This window comes from Mesoplodon densirostris, chromosome 13, assembly GCF_025265405.1.
Source record: "Mesoplodon densirostris isolate mMesDen1 chromosome 13, mMesDen1 primary haplotype, whole genome shotgun sequence".
In the NCBI taxonomy this organism is placed as follows: domain Eukaryota; kingdom Metazoa; phylum Chordata; class Mammalia; order Artiodactyla; family Ziphiidae; genus Mesoplodon; species Mesoplodon densirostris.
The window spans coordinates 90,145,450-90,164,290 of NC_082673.1; the positions used below are offsets into that span (position 1 = coordinate 90,145,450).

Below are 18,841 nucleotides of genomic sequence, written 5' to 3' on the forward strand. Positions count from 1 at the left end.
TAATAATCCAGCAAAGAAGGCAGATGAATTTAACACTCCAATCCTACAAAATCTCCTACATGAAGGAGAAATATTGATGATTTAAGCCAGAAGAATTAGCAAACTCTCCAAAAACAAAAGCAGAAAAATAATGTGAACCAAAAAAATCCGTAAACACTCCATTTTATTTGGCAAGGCATGGTAGAGGAAGGAAAGACACCAGAGAGGCCCTCAGATATTTCACTCGCGAACTCTGTTACCCAAGCTGAAGAGGACAGCAGTGGGAGGCGCCAGGCAGTGGCCTGTCCGTCACGAAGAGGACGACGGGCCCAAAGCACCCTCGGGTTCCTGATAACAGAAAACCCCAATTTTCATTAAAAGCAAGACTGTTTGGTGTCCTTCAAAGGAGAAGTAACGTATATAATGTGTCAGAAGGTTAAAGTACTAGGTTTCAGTGCCACAGAGTCATGTGTAGACATGTGGAAAGTTGCCGTGTTTGCCCCAAGCAGGGGCCCACAGAGCAGCCTGGGGACACAGACAGAGGCTGTGTGGCTCAGCAGGCCTGGGTGGCACCAGCGTCCAGGGGGTGGTGATACACCGACTAAAGAGCTTCTGTGTTCCAGAGAGAGTCAAATACGGACATCTGCCCACAGTGTGTTACTCACGTTTTAAAAAGAAACTGTGACGAACATGAGTTGGTCTGAAAGACACTGAAAAGTGATGCCCAAAAAGATGAAGCAACTGTTCTGATTTATGTAAGTTCAGCCTTAATTTACCCAGACTCCACTAACGTTGCTTCTTTCACTCTCAAATCCCTGGGCTTGTTCTTCAGACAACAGCAACAGAGAGGGAAAAAAGAACCGCTTGGCCACCTGCTGGTTCCAGTCCTGACAAATCCTTTGGATGGGAAGACACTGTTGCCAGCGCTGAGTCACGGGATTACTTGGGAACTTACTGATGAAGACGCTCTACTCATATGCACTAGGGTGTATGTCGCACACTTCCCCGAGGGGGCAGGCGGAGCGGGCAGGAGGCGGAGGTGGGGCAGGTACCTCTCCGAGCGTGCACAGCTCCATGATGATCCAGACAGGGTTCTCTGTGATGACTCCGATCAGCTTCACAATGTGAGGGTGGTCAAACTGACGCATCGTTACTGGGGGAAAACAGTGGTCCACGGTCAGGCTTCTGAAGATATTTCAGTTTTCTAAAGACTAGTTCAAATAAGACTCAAGACATTTTAATGGGGAACTCCTTGGTGGTCCAGTGGTTAGGACTTGGTGCTTTCACTGCCAGGGCCCAGGTTCAATCCCTGGTCGGGGAACTAAGATCCCATAAGCTGTGTGGCACAGCCAAAAAATAAGAATAAAAAAACCTCAAGGCTAATGATGTGGCAACTGGGAATTCAATTCCACTGGTCAGGTCAGCTCACAAGTCGCCATAAAATGGCACAAAAAAAGCAGACCACGTGAGGCACGAGATGCCACTGCAGTGAACTTGTGAGCAACTTTACAGGGGGACATACTGTGAGAGTTAAGGGTTAAGAAAACCTCCTCTTATTTTCCACGGACAAATCTGACCAGGGGCTAACTTTCTAGGTTTTCCTTTGGAAATCTCATGAAGTTGGAACGTGTGAATCATTTTCTAAGCAATACCCTTCATGGTAAAAACCACCCCTGATTGGTAAGTTGCTTATGGGGTAGCAAGAGCTCCCCTGAGCGTGGGTGTGGCTGGGTGTCCCCTGCAGAGTCCCAGAGGCCACAGCGACGGGTTCGTGAGGACTTCTACTTTGGACCCGGGGGGCTCCTGAGTCCCCCATTGGGGCCTCATCCCCTCACAGTACCTGATCACTATCAGGGCTAAGCAAACAAGTTCCCGGACTGCTGTGAGGACTTCCCTACAGCAGAAATGCTGGCCTGCTATTTCCAGTCCTGTACTCCCCTCAAAGAGAGTCTGATGCCAGATACGGCCTGTGGCCGTCACGTGAGTGTGACTGCCTCACTGAGCCCAAGATGACCAAGAGGGTCCTGCACATATATGCACATACCTACGTGTGGGTGCGTATTTTTAAGTGTGTATACATTTCTAACATCTAATACCAGGGCTAAGGAGGTCACCTGCACAGTACACTGACTAGGATTAGTGAGAAGCAGGACAACCTTCACAGAACTCCAGAACCTCAAAACGGGAAGTGACTTTACATGTGACCTACTGCAGGGGTCCCCAAAGTACCTGGACTTCATAGACTATTGAAATGAAAAAAAATTTTTTTAATTTTGGGGACCAATACAGGGTTGATATTTTTTTTTTTTGCGGTACGCGGGCCTCTCACTGTTGTGGCCTCTCCCGTTGCAGAGCACAGGCTCCGGACGCGCAGGCTCAGAAGCCATGACTTACAGGCCCAGCCGCTCCGCGGCATGTGGGATCTTCCCGGACCGGGGCATGAACCCGCGTCCCCTGCATCGGCAGGCGGACTCTCAACCACTGCGCCACCAGGGAAGCCCTGGGGTTGATTTTTATGATGCCAAGCAAGGACATTAGAATCACAGCAGGAGCAAATATCTTTTAGTATCCATTTTAGTATGGAGCCCAGTGTGGACTGCAACTCAGCGCTGGATACGTCTGGAGTAGACAGGCCTCTCACTGTTCACTCTAGACACCCTACAGCCGTCCCTCAGTATCCACAGGGGACTGGTTCCAGAACCCCAAGGGGGAAACCAAAATCTGCAGATGCTCAAGTCCTTCTGAAAAATGGCAGAGTATTTGCAAGTAACCCACGCACACCCTCTTTATACTTTAAATCATCTCTAGATTACTTGTAATACCTAATATAATGTAAACGCTATGTAAATAGACACCAGAGCGCAGCAAATTCAAGTTTTTGGTTTGTGGAACTTTCTGGAATTTTTTTTCCAAATATTTTCAATCCGAAGTTGGTTGAATCTGTAGATGCAGAACTTGCAGATATGGAGGACTGTATATCCTACCAACGCACCCAAGGATTACACCGCCTTCTTGCAAAATCACCCCACACTCACTTGAGAGAACTCAAACCCTTAAGGTATTTTCTCCCCCTCAATTTTGCCTACATATTCCAAGAATAGGACCTGGTAGTTAAAAACAAACAAACAAACAAGCAAAACCCCCCCACACATAAACACCTGGCACAAAATCCAAAATGTATCACTGAATTTCATCTTGTCAATTCAGTTCATCACTTAAGTATAATGTGATATTTTGGGTTAAACATTCAGGAACCCAGTATATTCACTCATTTACAATTGACTTACCATCATTTTTGGTTTTATGTTACCCTTTACAGAAGTAATTATTAAAAATACTACACAGTACAGGGCTAAGAGGAGAATCTTGTGGTCACTACGAAACTCTATCCCTGCTGAACTAAAACCCAATAGGTGTAGTAGTTTGACCTGTTATTCATTCACCCAGGGCAAGGAGCTCAGGCTAGGGGTGGCTGTTTGCTTTCACAAACTAAATTTCACTGGAACAGTCTTGCTCAGCCCTTTACGTGCTTGTCTGTGGCTCTTTCACACCCCGATGGCAGAGCTGAGCAGTTGTGACAAGAGACCATCTGGCCTGCAGAGCCTAAGATATTTATTATATGGTCCTTTATAGAAAAAGTTTACTTCCCCTCTTACGTATAGAGCCTGTCAAAGCCCTACAGGATTTTAGGTATACTACATCCATCATGTTTCTCTGAAATAACAGCCTTTCAAAAAGAGAACAAGGTTAGTTTGAACTGACTACTCCTGTGAAACTCTAAAGTTGATTTCTGTAATGGTGATTCCAAAGCCCTACAAAAATCACGATACAATAACTGTTCATAAAAATTTTAGAGAAAGAGAAGCAATTTTAAAAATGTGCATTTTTGAAAATATATAATGCACCTTACCACCAAAGGTAAGGTGGACAGGCTATTAGGTAATGATGGCTGATATATATTCTGTGTTTTCTTGGCCTAGATGCCCTGAAGAAATAAACTAGTTGAGACAGAAGTCATCACCAGGCCTTGTCTTGTACTTAAGTCAAAGATCCAGGAATAGGACTAGGATTTGCTTCAACTTAACTGATGAAGTTACAACATGACTCACTCCATGACTTGTTACTTATTGGACTACTCGGTGATAAATGTTTTTGAAATTCAATGTACATGTGATGAAGGACACCAAGACTCATCCACACGACCAGTGGCTACTGAGTGCCTTCTATGAGTTAAGCCCTGTGCTGTCTCTGGGTCTGAGCGGTGAGCAGAAGAGAGACGTTCCTTGCCCCACTGGGGCTTAAAGTCTAGAGGGAGACAGAGACAAGAGTAACTTTTAAACAATGTGTGTGTGTATGTGTGTGTGTGTGTGTATACATATATATGTTTGTTTGTTTATTTTGGCTGCACCCGGTCTTAGCTGCAGCATGTGGGATCTTTGTTGTGGCATGCAGGATCTTTTTTTTTTTTTTTTTCTTAGTGGCGGCATGTGGACTCTTAGTTGTGGCATGCATGTGGGATCTAGTTCCCGGATCAGGGATGGAACCCGGGTCCCCTGCACTGGGAGCGCAGAGTCTTACCCACTGGACCGCCAGGGAAGTCCCTAGACAATGTATATTTAATTATGGACACTTAGGAAGGGAAAGAGCAGAACCCTGTGACAAAGCCTCCTAAGGAGACACTATTAAAGTATGTGGTCAGAAGGGACAAGCCGAACGGAAGCAGGAAAACGACCCAGCTTGAGGGCAGGTGGGAAAGAGCCTGATGCATGCAAACGGGCAGGACCAGATCCTGGCTCTCCGAGGGTCTGCACTCAGGAGAGAGGACCCATCACACGCAACTCTCCACAGCAGCCCCCTCAGGATGGGCAGGGTTTCCTCTCCCTCACTCATCCGTGGGCTCCATCCCGCAGGGACTGTGTCTGTCCCGCTCACCCCCAACTCCAGGGCCTGCTGGCACCTCTATATATCTGCCCAATGCCAGGGTGAAGACGGCTATGGTGCAAGGTACCGGAGGACGAAGGGACAGGAAGTCAATGTGCCTTTACGTCCCAAACATGACAGCTGACCTGGGAAACTCTGCAGACACGTGCCTCTACAAATACACATACTAGCTGCATGGCAAGGTAATAAATGTAGTTGTCTCATTAAAACTCAAAACATTATTTTTCTTACATCTTCAGAGACAGTTTGGATTTCACAGAAAGTCAAATGGGGTTCCACAGACATTTCTAGAAACTTACAGGCTTCTTGAAGGAATTTCTCTCTCACGCTGTCCGAAGTACAGTTTTTACATGTTTTAATTGCAACCGCCAAAGCTGGATTCTCCTGTGACGGGGACACATGCAACAAGAGGGTCTCTATGTTAATCAATGGGCACATTGAGGACAGGCTGTTTATTCTGCAACTCTGGATTCTGGATCAGACAGAACCAGAACTGTACAATCTCAAGAGTGAGAGGAACAGTTAAAATCCTCTGTAGAAAAACCCCAGAAAACAGACGTGCATGTAAAACGCTGCAGGCGATTCGTCTGTTCCACAGACATTTCCTCTCCGTAGTGCCGGGCACTCCTGTAGGGGCTTAGGCTGCACCAGTGAACAAGGGCCGGCGACCCCTGTGCTACTCCAGCTGACGTCCCAGAGGAGGATACAGACAAACACGGTGAACGAGACATCCATCGTGGACTGCAGCGGGTTAGAAGGTAACCTCCCCGAGAGGAGAGGAGAGGAGAGGAGAACAAAGAACTGCTGGAGGGGAGGGGATGCCAGCCAGGGGCGGAGGGAGGGGTCGGATCTTGTGGCTTCTACCCTAAGTAAGAGGCCCCCCGGAAGGGGAGGTGAGGAAAGGCACCACGGAGGCGGGGGGCACGAAGACAGCGGGCTGGGCGTCGGGGAGGGCGAGTTTGGGTTTCTGGTGAGAGAAGGGGGAGATCAGAAGCCCAGCTCTGGACAAGACAGGCTTGAGATGTCGGTGGGACGGCAGCTCGCCGGCACAGAGGCCCATCTGTTAAACGTCTGAGTTTGGGGCCTTCTGAGAGTCACTAACAACACAGGACACCTCAGTGCAACCACTCTGCTCTGAATGACTTGGCCTTTGTCCTCTGTCACTAGACAGCAAACTTCTAGCACCAGCACCATGAATTCTACCTCTATGTGCATAAGGCTGATTGGTATACCTTAGAAATGACACAAAATACCCATTTTACAGGAGGTCTGAATAACGACAGAAACTTCTGTAAGACCATAAATCATCATCAATCCTGTCAACTCAACTCAAATATTGAACATGGTGCTTTATCAAGATAGTAAAGAAACGCAAGGAAAATACTGCTCTCTAAAAATGCATAGTTTCAAGTGGATGCGAAGCCTGAGATTCCATGGGCAGCACGTCTACAAAGGGGTGAACGTGGGCAGACCACGTGGCTCGACCATCAGTCCATGGACTAGGCCCGGTGACGAGTGGCCCCAGGCTGCAGAGGCCTGGGGGGTGTCGAGCTGTCAGAGCGGCTGGTCACAGAGACCTGATGCTGGAGAAGAAGATGTCAGTCTACAGCAAGCAAGACCAGAACTGAGCAGAGGGTTTTCTAAAAGCCTTTTTTAAAAGGGGGCAGATTCGAACACATCTAGGTAACTGCTCACAGCACGATTTTCACGACCTTCTTTAAAACACAAGCAGAGTTTAGGGGACAGAGCAGCTCTTCAGTGTTGAATGAAAACGCCACCCTGGTGTCCACGAGGCCGAGGTGAGGGGTAGGTGACGAGGCTCTGAGTTAGTAACAGCTAGCAGACACTCGAAAGATCTTAACAAGTGAGTCTAGAGAAGGACTGCTCTGGGATGAATTAGGAGAAAACAGATTTAAAGCGTGGTGTTTAAGACTAGGATAATAATGGTGCGAGGGTGCGCAGACGGTCAGCGATGCTCAAATTATAGAAATAAACCTGATAACCGGGCTACGAAAGAAAGAAAAGCGTGTGCTGGGAGCCTTCAGATACACCTCGTGCCCACGACTCTCAGAACGAGGGCTGCCCTGCAGCCCCAGGTGCCGGCCCTGCACCCGGCCCAGTCCCCCTCTGCTTGCTTCTCCTCGTCATCCTCCTCCCCGGCTCGGCTCCACCTGGGGTCCCTGCACTGCAGCTCCGCCCTGCCTGGCACACTCCCCACGGGGAGCTCAGGGACTGTCCCTCCTTGCTCACGTGTCAGCATCTCACGGGAAGAGGGCCCTGACCTCCCCAAGCCCAGGCTTTGTTTTTCTCGGGGCACAGATGCCCCACTTGATACTCTGTGTTTGCTTCTGCCTGTCCCCTCGTGCCTCAGATAGAATTTAAGGTCTGTGAGAGCAGGAACTCTGACCGTTTTGTTCATTACAATGTCCCCACCACCGAGCTGCCACTTGGGGGACGACTGACAAATAATTGCTAAAAGAATTCACTGAATCTCAAATAACGTAACCAGTGCTGGGTTCTTGCCCATGAAATCTATGCTGAGTTACATTTGACCAATTATTCAGAATCCCTGATAAAATGTTATTACATCTTACAGAACACTAAAGAGCATAATCTGGAAGAAGGATTTTTAACAGAAACCTAGAGAAATGGATTGGCTATAAAATTAGACTCCCACATGAAAAACAAAATAAACAAGCATTCACATACGATGTGTATCAGAAAGACATTCAACAAAAAAAGTGAACGCTGATATTTTCCTGGAGGCTGGGATTCATTCAACAAATACTTAGTAAACACTATGGATATTTAAAAATTTTTTTCTCTTGTATTTTTACAACTAAAATGAATTACTTAGAAGTACATGAAATAAAGTCTATCAGCCCTGCCGTTAGCTGTGTGATCCTGGTAAGTCCCTGTACCCCAGGAACTTCAGAATGCTTGCTATTAAGAATTTTAGAGATGTAAGGAAGCTCAGAGACCACTGGGTTCAAGTCCAATAACTTAGATCAAGAAGCCTCACCTCCCTTACATCTCACAGTCAGGTAGATCCAGGTCTAAGATTTAGGTCTTCTGATCAAATTTAGATCCAGGGCTCTTTCTAATGCATTTTGCCTCAAGAGCAGAGTTAAGAGAATTAAGAAGATAAACAATACAGATACAGTAAAAAAAAAAAAAAAAAAAAAAATTGGAAAAGGAGATAATGGATAAAAATATATAATAAATGATATAGTTTTATATAAGTATAAGGGTAAAGACTTTCAAAACTGAACTTTAAAAGAACAGAATCTCTAACAACAATTATCTATTTTCCTCCAAGGAAAGACTTTTACAGTCCTCTAGTTATAAAAGTAATGATCAGTGTATCCCCAGTGCATGTGAAAAGGATATGGAAAATCGATAGATAAGGAGACACAGGGAGAAAACATGCCATTTGCAGTTTCCATATCAGGGGGTCACAAAAGGTCAATCATCTGTGCTATTATACCCCTACTAAAGCCATCTCTGTTCCCTGTCATTATTCTAGTTAAAAATAGTTTCTTGAACATGTATGTACTGTTATTTTAAACTGTCATTTAAAAATTACTGATCTAATAAAAAAAGACATACAACAGCAAGCGTTGGTCGGGGTGTGGAGAAATGGGCAACCTCACACATTGCTGCTAGGAACTGAAACTGGGGCAGTTTCTTTGGAAAAAAGCTTAGCAGGTCGGCAGAAAGTTAAACAGTTGCTAGATGACCCAGCAATTCCACTCCTAGACATACATACTCGAGAAGCGAAAACAATGTTCACACAAAAACTTGCACACGAGTGTTCATAGCAGCATTGTGCATAACAGCCAAAAAGTGGTAATAACCCCAATGACCATCAACTGATGACTGGAGAAACAGAAAGTGGTCTATCCATACAATGGGATGTTATTTGGCCATAAAAAGAAATGAAGTACTGACACAGGCTACCACGTGGATGAACCTGACAACATTATGCTAATGGAAAGAAACCAATCACACAAGGCCACACACTGTATGATTTCACTTATATGAAATGTCCAGAACAGGCAACTCTAGAGAAAGAGAAAGCAAACTGGTGATTGGCAAGGGCTGGGGAGAGGGTGGAATGGGAAGTGACTGCTAATGGGTATGGGGCTTCTTTTGTCTTTTCTTTCTTTTAAACTGAAGTATAGTTGATTTATAATATTATATCAGTTTAAGGTGTACAACATAGTGATTCAAAATTTTTATAGATTATATTCCATTTAAAGTTATTATAAAAAAGGTTATCATATAATATTGACTATATTCCCTGTGCTGTACAATATATTCCTGTTGCTTATTTATTTTATACATAGTAGTGTGCACCTCTTAATCCCGTACCTATCGTGCCCCTCCCCGCATCCGCTTTCCCCACTGGTAACCACTAGTTTGTTCTCTATGTCTACGAGTCTGTTTCTGTTTTGTTACACTGGTTCATTTCTTTTATTTTTTAGATTCCACATATAAGTGATAACATAACAGTATTTGTCTTTCTCCGTTTGACTTATTTCACTAAGCATAATACCCTCCAGGTCCATCCATGGTGTTGCAAATGGCAAAATTTCATTCTTTATTATGGCTGGATAATATTCCATTGTATACATATACATACCATATCTTCTTTATCCATTCATCTGTTGATGGACACTTAGGATGCTTCCATGTCTTGGCTATTGTAAATAATACTACTATGAACACTGGGGTGCGTGTATCTTTTCAAATTAGCGTTTTTGTTTTCTTTGGATACATACCCGGGAGTGGAACTGCTGGATCGTATGGTAGTTCTATTTTTACTTTTTTGAAGAACCTCCATACTGTTTTCCACAGTGGCTGCACCAATTTACATTCCTACCATCAGTGTACAAGGCTTCCCTCTTCTCCACATCCTCGCCAAGGTATGGGGTTTCTTTTGAGGTAAAGAAAATGTTCCAAAATTGACTGTGGTGATGGCCGTACAACTCTGTGACTATATACTAAATAACCACTGAATTGTGCACTTTAACAGAGTGAATTTCATAGTATGAGAACTATATCTCAATGAGATGATTCTTAAATAAATCATTTAAAAAATTCACTGATCTCTTTTGGAGGGCAACTTGGGGCAAATTAATGTTCTTTTCTTGAAAATGCAGGTAATTGGGAATGCTGGCTACTGCTGTTGACTTTGCATCTATTTGTTATCTATTTGTCAGCTGCACCCAAGGGAACAATCATCTATGGAATCCATTACTGATGACAGAGGCTGGATGAAAGACTAAAACGAATAAAAGACCCAGCTCTCAGGAGCTAATTTTGCCAGTTTTTGGTTTCTGAATACATCAAGTGAGTGGACATACGTGATAAGCTTTATGAAGGACAACTGCAAACACCCTGAAGAACTAAGGACCCGTGAAGACGAACAGGAGCAGCCTACACGTAAGCAGTCACGGCTCGGGCTGCTGGCTGTCTGACAGGACTCACCGGGCTTGTGTAAGCGCCTTGGTGCACGTCTCCAAACTGGCCCTCTCCAATGCACCGTCCGAGTTCTATTCTTTCTCTCTGAATTTCATAGTCCCTGGCTGCAAAACATGATCCACACACCAGAAGATACTTCAGTGCAACACCCCCAGTGTAGAAAACACTGGACACACTTCATTTCATCATCATCCATGAGTAAAAACTTCACCGGTGGCACATCATTCTATGAAAATGCTTTAAACAGAGTGGAATTCTCTTAAACAGTATCTTTAAAGGAATTTATGTAACTGTTACAGCACTGCTTGAACTACCAAAATGAGGAGTTTTATACAAGGTAGTTTTTTTCATATTTTTGAATGTCTGATTTAGCTGATTATCTATTTGATGGTTTTCTAAATAATTGCTCCAAGTTTATGTATGTTTAATTAATATGATCTATTAGTTCAGGTATTAATATATGAAGGCTAAAAAAGTTATTTAAAGCAATTATTTTACAAGTAACTAAAGTCTGTAAATATGGAGGGAACAAAAAATTGTCTCATGAGTAGCTTTATAAGTTTAAGAGTTTTCCACTTTATTATAATCCTATCTATATTATTCATGGAGCTAAAAGAGTTTAAAGAGGGAGCTTCTAAAATCTGATTTCAAAATCAGATGACTTGGAATCAAGGTTGAACGTATCACATAATAAATTACGAGTGTTTTATATTTTTGAGAGCGTATGCCTCAAATTAATGTACTAAATTGTTATGATTTATACAAAACCAATTATTTACCAGGCTGTTGAGGCACATGGAAAGGAAATACCCACTAGGAACCTAGTGGATGATTCTAATCCAATTAACTACTTGATATTTTGATTTCTTCTAATTTGTCAAATTATAAACCATACAGAAAATTCAACCTAAATTTTAGATGGTTATTTTCCTCTTTAAAATCACTTTAGCTAGTAGTTCCATTGATTTAACAGCATGAGTAAACCAATGAAAAAATTTAAAAATAAAAGTTAACTGAAAACTGAAACATCCCGTTATCATTCCATGGGTTGCAATTGCAAGCAAATGCAGTTATTTTAAAGGAATCCTGTTACCTTCATCTATTCCATAGCTTTCTGTATTGCAATTAAGAGAGAAAAAAATTGAAGACCTTGCTTAGAAATAACTAATAGCAATTAGGTTAACAACAGCAAACTCGGAGAGTACGTTTCAATATTTAATTTCTTAAATATTTTGACCACCAACACGGGTCAAAAAAGAGGATCAAACACAAGTAACAACGCAAGCAATATCCTCAAGTTAACTCAGTGTGATATACAATGCTTTACATTTCTATCCCATAAATTCCTATATGATAACCCATATTTGTGGGGTTTGGATAAAAGTTAGCCATGTTGGATATTTACCACTCAACTATGAAAATATACGAATAAAAATTTGGATACTCCACAGGAATGTACAAATGACTAAATGGCTAACCCAAACTTTAAACCTAAATTTAAACATTTTTCCAAATTGCTACTGCAAGTCAAAGTAAACACATTTAAGTTTCAGCTCTTGCCTCTGTTTCAAATCACTAACCTGGGAGCTCTTGAAAGGAGGGGCCCACCCAGGATAATGTTTGCCTGAGATGGCTGGGCTGTTTCTCTTTATTTTGGTAACTCTCCTCAATGTATATGGTAAATCTATTGAGAACAACTTTTAAAATATTTACACAACAGGGTAAAGCACCTGAAACATTTATTTTACAAATACATGGAGCTCTACTGAAACCAGGACATCAGATGTTGAATTATCAGGCCTCTGAGGCTGTAAGGTGGACTCCTAATTGGGCCTCTTTAAGAGGTAGGGTTAACTTTTAATTTTAACCTGAGTGAAATTCCAAGGTTGTCTGCAACTCAAGAGCTGTGACTATATACACCCCACCACAAGGGCTGGGGCTCCCAGACTCTCGTCACCAGCAAGCTGCACAGCAGAGAGAAGCAGAGGGTGACACTGCTAGGTTGCTGGGGGGGGGGGGGGGGGGGCGGTCAGTGAAGAGCCCTTCTCTCCCCACACCTCCAACTCGGAGCTGGACAGACTGGACGCGGGATGCTCTTTGTAATTGCTTAGTCAAGGGCAAAAAAAAAATGAAAGTTCAAAGGGGAAATGCAATTCATGAAATGTGTGCATTCAAAGAGCTGTATGTATGTGTGAGTATACATATTTAACTTTAAATACTAATTTCCTACAGAGAGGAAATGCTCTAATCATTAAAGGTTATATTATCATAGAGCCAGAAAACAAGATTACAAAAACCCCATAAGTGAACTGACTTATTATAGATATTTGAGTTTCAGGCTTCCGACCTGGCAGTAGGCACATACAATACAGAATTCTAAAGGCTGAAAAGAATATTTCTGTTATGAACTCAATAAAGTCTTAAAAGTAGTTCTAAAAGGACAATAAAGACCTAAACCGTTTAAACACGAGATATTTAAAAGTTAAATATCTGTCAGCTCTGCACGAGAACAAAATCAGAAGTCTACTCACTCGAGGGCATGGTGTAGGTATCTTCTTCATCGATAATTTCAGCATAGTCGTCTGTTTCTGTAGGAAAGCAAACAGGTTAAATATTCAACCGCCTGGCCTTTAATATAATTTGAAAAGGCAAAATGATCTGCCTAAACCCCCTACCATGCTGACATTATTCTTAAAACACTATTACTCAATTTTTGCTCACACATGAGTCATTTATGGAAATAAAAGTGACATCATGGTCCAACATGTCATAAAACACAGACTTGTTCCTCAGAGAGCTAAGAGACTAACAGAGAAAGCCCTTGTGGAAAACAGAAAGACATGAAACGACTGTTTGCACGATTCAAACCCACCAAGAGGTACTGACTGCAAAGCTCTCCCTCAACTACACCAAATACACGTTTAAAACCACACCGCTGTCTACCGGGATTTCTCCAAGCAAGACCGGTACCTCCAGAACACAGCTTAGATTTCATTCATAGTTAGACTCCACAGCATAGTCTGGATGTTCTCCTTTAGAAAACAAAACGGCAGGCTGACTTTTGAGGAGATTAACTGGGCTAACTTACTTCATTTGTTCAGGGTGAAAGCAACCCAGGAATTTCTCTCTTGTAACTTTTCACTCAGATATTTAAACAGTATGCATTAATGTCAAAAGGGTAAAAGATGTGCCAAAGAGAATAAAATGAGAACAAACAGCATATTGAAACGAGCTCTTTTCAGACGTAATGTCAAGGAGTTCCAATGTTTCCACTAATTCCTTTGAGGAATGCAGCAACTTAAAGACCCACCACCATATCAGTGGGGGGGGGGGAACCCCCTTTGTAGAAAACACCCACTCACTTGGATAACAATTACACTGAAAAATCACTCAGGTCTTGTCTGTCGTCCTCTTTCTGGAAGTAGCTCTATGCACAAGGGTTTATTAGGCTGATGGGCCAGGAAAGGACGGGCAGTACTTCCTGAATTATCATCTGAAGAGAGATCGTTTTCAAAATTTAACCCCAGAGAAACTAAAAGCTAAAGAACTAAAAGTTCTTTCTTCTGTGCTGCCGTTATTACTCCATTTAGATATTAAAATTATAGAAACCAAAGAAAATAGAGACTACATATAGTTTACAGTCTCTAGGTATCAACTGTTCTACGTACTGCTATGGTAACAATTGAGACCAAATCTAAGAGCAACTGGAAGAATTCATTTCTTTCTTCTTCTTTTTTTTTTAAATTTATTTATTTATTTTTGGCTGCGTTGGGTCTTCGCTGCTGCGCACGGGCTTTCTCTAGCTGTGGCAATCGGGAGCTACTCTTCATTGCGGTGCGCGGGCTTCTCACCGCGGTGGCTTCTCTTGTTGCGGAGCACGGGCTCTACGCGCGTGGGCTTCAGCAGTTGTGGCCTGCAGGCTCTAGAGCACAGGCTCAGTAGTTGTGGCGCACGGGCTTAGTTGCTCCGTGGCATGTGGGATCTTCCTGGACCAGAGCTCGAACCCGTGTCCCCTGCACTGGCAGGTGGATTCTCAACCACTGAGCCACCAGGGAAGCCCAAGAATTCACTTCTTGATTTGTAATCATCATTAAAAGTGATTAAAGTAAAAACAAATTCGACTGGCAGAATGTAAAGTCAATAAATCGGTTCTCCTTTAGACAGTCAGCAAATGTTACCTGTTTGTAAGTCCTGTATGCCAGGTGGATAATTTATATTATTCTTACACGTTTATAAGTGATACTACTTTCAGGATTAAAGAAAAAAATTATTTAATCTACCCCCAACCTGACCTTCTTTATTCCTGCATTTCTCCCTCCCATCCTGTTCTCATGACTACCAGAAAGACTGAGTGATGGTTCCCAGGCCGGTAGCCTTGCTTTTGTGTGAGGTGGGATGCGACCTGGGGATGGAGGTGGTGCCGAGGCTAAGGCCCCACAGACGGACACTCAGCCACTCACTCTGCCTGCAGTCGGACGAGCTCCCCTCGTGCCCCTCCCTCAGAGCACATGCAACTAAGGCTCAATTTCCTGCAACCACAGACCCACCCTTGCTGCCCCCTTTCACACAACGCACACACTCTTAGAGGCCAAACACATTAGCTGACCCTGAGGGGCTGGATTCTGGCAGTGAAACTGCCCCAGATCTCTTGCCTCTGCCGCCCTGCTACCAGATTTGCTCCAGAATCTTCCAACAACCCCTGCACCTGGCTCTCAGCTCTACTAAGGAGATATCGGGGACCCATCAACTCTGCGGGCACCAAAGTTACCCAAGGCTGTTGGGGTCACTGACCGCCTGTCCCTCCGTCTCTGTGGGTAATGGTATCTGCCACCTGAGTGTCACCTGTTCAGAGACACATCCTCACCCCCATCACTCTCGATCACGTTGCCTGACATGTTCTGCTCGGGGCCCATCACTACCAGCCCTCTGACGGTCCTCTGCTTCCTTGTCAACCGCGTGCTCCCATCCAGAGCAGAGCCCCCAGGGCAGTGGGCCCTGCTGTATGTACCTGGTTTACTGCTGTGTTCTCAGCGTCCAAACCAGGGCCGGCCTGGGAGGCACCCAGTAAGCACTTGCTGAACAAAAGGGAGGAGTGCCCTTCAACAGTGCAGGAGGGGACGGCGCTCCCTGTGACCCAGAGGCGAGGAAGCCAGGCCAGACACAGCTGCGTGTCTGGGCGCTGCTCCACCCCAGAAGCCACCGAACCTGTCTGCGCTTCAGCTGTGCCCTCAGGTGCCCAATGAGAGCACGTCCACCTGGTGGGGCCGTCGTGAGCATTACAGAGATGCACGTGAAGTTGTGGTGTGGCCCTGCACAGGACAGGTGACAAACAGGTGGGAGGCTCCTTGGTTCCCTCCTTCTGACACCTCTGGAAGGAGCCTTCCTGGTGGGACTGTAAGGGCTTCCCAGATGGCCTCTTCTTATAAAACTCTCAGCAGGGATACCAACTCTGAACCGGCTTCAAGGAGTAAGAATAAAATGGCTCATGGATCAGGCTAACACACAAAAGTGATGTGGGAAAAAACAAGTTGCATGCACTTGCATTAATTCACACAATCACAAGAGAAAGCCTGCAGTTTTTTTCTTTCGGTGTCGTGTAAATTCTACAAAAAAATTTTGGGGATTATCCAAGCTCCCTGGGCATTACTCATGACGACACGTGGGTGTGGCTATGGGTACCGTGACGTCACGTGAACAGGGAATTTTTGCTGCGGTTTTCTTCTTGAGTTGGTTCTTATGCAGCAGGGTCAACGCTGTTGAAGGCACGTGGACCTACAAAGGTTTTACCGTAAACTTCTATATAGGGCTTTTCAAGTAGGGATACTCGGCATATTTCTCTAAGAATTCTTGATACTGATTTGGTTCTATCTTCTCTTTTTCTTTCCTGGTTTTTAGGATTATCGGACAGTATGACACTGAGATGAGAGGTACTTTTACATACTCAAGGGCCCCTGAAAAACTGGAGTCCACCCTGAAACCACCTGGCCCCCAAAATAATGACATAAAAGAAGGAAAACATAAAGGAAAAGGAAACAGGTTCAAAGATCTCATCACAAATAAAGGAAAGCAGCTCTGCATTCTCCACTTGACCAGGACGACAACTAACGGAGCGCTCACCCTAACGCCAGACAGCGTCATAAACAACGACACATGTCATCATTTAATCCTCAGGACCGTCGTACATGGTGGTACTGTTATCATCATCCCCGTTTCCCAGGCAGGAAGCTGGGGCACCCAGAGGCACCCTGAGTTTCTCGCGGTCCCCAGCCACTCAGCGGCGGCGGGCAGTGCGAGCGGCGCTCCAGCAGAGCTCCTGGGCCGCCGTGCTCTGTGCTTCGTTCTTTCCTATCTCCCAAGACGCTTCTGGGGACTTTTATTTGTGAGACCAGATACCTGATGCTTTGAAACCTCGGAGTGTTCCCCTAAGGACATTCTGGGACTTCACCCCCAACATGGGCATCCCTGGAAGGCTTATCTGGGCCTGTGCACTTGGGAGACAATTCTAGGACCATGAGTCAAATATTTCAAAGTAAACATTTTGAAAAATGGATGGAGACTTCTGAAACCTTGGATAACACTGTAATTTGAAAGGTTTGGTATCACAATACGTGGTAAAATAAAAATGAGGGGAAGACACAAAACCAGAAACCGACAGCTCAGAAGTTAGGAGAGAAAGGTACAAAGTTCTCGTTTTAAAACAAGGTAAAAGAGGCCTAGTGAAGTCACTACTGAAACCAGTGACACACGCCTGTCGTGCTCCGTCACGCAAAGAGCCTGAAGCCTCCGGAGTCACCGTGAAGGGGTCAGTTTCGAGCTAGAGAGGGACAGAGCAGTGGACGCTCGGCTGTAAACAAGAGGAAGTGCACCGGAGCCTGCAGGCCCACAGAGCTCTCAGGAGCCGACCACTCCCCGCGGGGAAGCGGGGGCGCCCGGTGATTCCCTCTCCTCCTCCACCTGCCCTTTCGGGCCGGACACCAAGCGCTTCTGACGACAGTCTCTGGCCGGCGCCCTGCTGCCCTCAGGAGGCCTGATGAGTCGCCACTCCCAGGGCAACACGTGCACAGTCACGGGATTGCTCAGCAATTCAGTGGGACCAAGCAACAGCACAGCTTCTCACCCCACCTGCACACGTGACCCTGCCGTGAGCCCTGGAGGTGGTGACCGGCTTGGGGGGGCAGGGTCAGGAGGGCTTTCAGGAAGCCAGGAAGGGCCCCGCTGTGCTCTGTGACCTGCACCGGGGTCGGCAAGCTTTTTCTGCAAAAGGTCTGACAGTACATATCTTAGACTTCACTGCTCACAAAGTCTCCACTGCAACCACTGAACTCTGCTGTTGAGATTGCAGGGGTGAGCAGACACGTCATGAGTGAACGCGTCACTATGTTCCAGCAAAACTTTACTGATGGGCACAGAAACTTGAATTTCACATAGTTTTGATGCCAGGTACTATTCTTTGATCTTACCCCCAACCACTAAAAACTGTAATAATCGTTCTTAGTTCAAGGAGCAATACAAAAACAGAGGTGAGCCGTATTTGGCCCACAGGCCTTAGTTTGTGGAAGTCTCAGCTTATTCACCTGTAAAATGGGGATAATAATACTCACCTAATTCAAATGGGAAATTCAAATGCGGGGAAAATGCACAATGTTTTCTTTAGATAAATAATGTGGTAATAACCACTTGTTAATACACATTTGTTGAAATTTTTATGCTTTCACAGTAATCCTTACAACAACCATCAAGGCCTTTTACAGATGAAGACTCCAGAGATGAAGTGCTTTGCTCAAGGTCACCCAACTGGCCAGCTGGTGACAGGACGGGGCGAGGCTGGAGCCTGGGACCTGACCACTCACCCAGCAGCCCTGGACTGGTCACCAGTGTCCTCACCCGCAGGACAGTGAGGAGAACACCAATCATGTTCTGAACCCCTGCCGGGAGACTCGCTGGTGAAGGGCACGCACGTGGAGGGGGGGGGCCCTCCACACACATCGGGGGCGCCCACCCAGCAACTACCAAGGAGTCGGCCTGGAAACGAGGCTCAGAGCTTCGAGCTGGAAGTCCCAGGAGGCAAGGCGCTTTCCAAGTCACATTTAGTCCAGACCTCTCACTGCAAGCACTTTGCTCATGGTGCTCAAGTCGTCAACCAGACACACACGCAAGCACAGATGGACTCTTCAGTGAAAGTATTCTTTCATTTAATCGTGAGGAAAAATGCAACCCCCCTTAATTTTAGCTTATAAACCTTACTCCTTATCGTAAGAGTACAAAGCTTCGTGCAGGCAGTACACAAAGGAAATGGAAAACAAGACACTACACATGACTTCTAAATTTCTAGTTTATGAAAGTGATAACCTCAGCTGCCTGAAAAATACTCATTATCACTCCTGCTGATAGTTCTCTAATTATTTTAGTCTGTTTGACTCTCAAAAATCACTTT

The 18,841-nt window shown here is 44.9% G+C and overlaps 1 protein-coding gene across 4 annotated transcripts in view; it reads right to left on the reverse strand.

The window, feature by feature from the left end:
- The window catches only part of PTK2 (protein tyrosine kinase 2), a 250,824-nt gene that overhangs the window by 58,625 nt on the left and 173,358 nt on the right, over window positions 1-18,841 (reverse strand). For all 4 annotated transcript variants that reach the window (XM_060115655.1, XM_060115653.1, XM_060115654.1 and 1 more), the window contains 4 exons: window positions 12,939-12,995; window positions 10,414-10,511; window positions 5,220-5,304; window positions 1,032-1,132 (listed from right to left, as the gene is read on the reverse strand). In XM_060115655.1, the coding sequence (XP_059971638.1) occupies window positions 1,032-1,132; window positions 5,220-5,304; window positions 10,414-10,511; window positions 12,939-12,995 (341 nt within the window). The remainder of the gene's footprint in view (window positions 1-1,031; window positions 1,133-5,219; window positions 5,305-10,413; window positions 10,512-12,938; window positions 12,996-18,841) is intronic.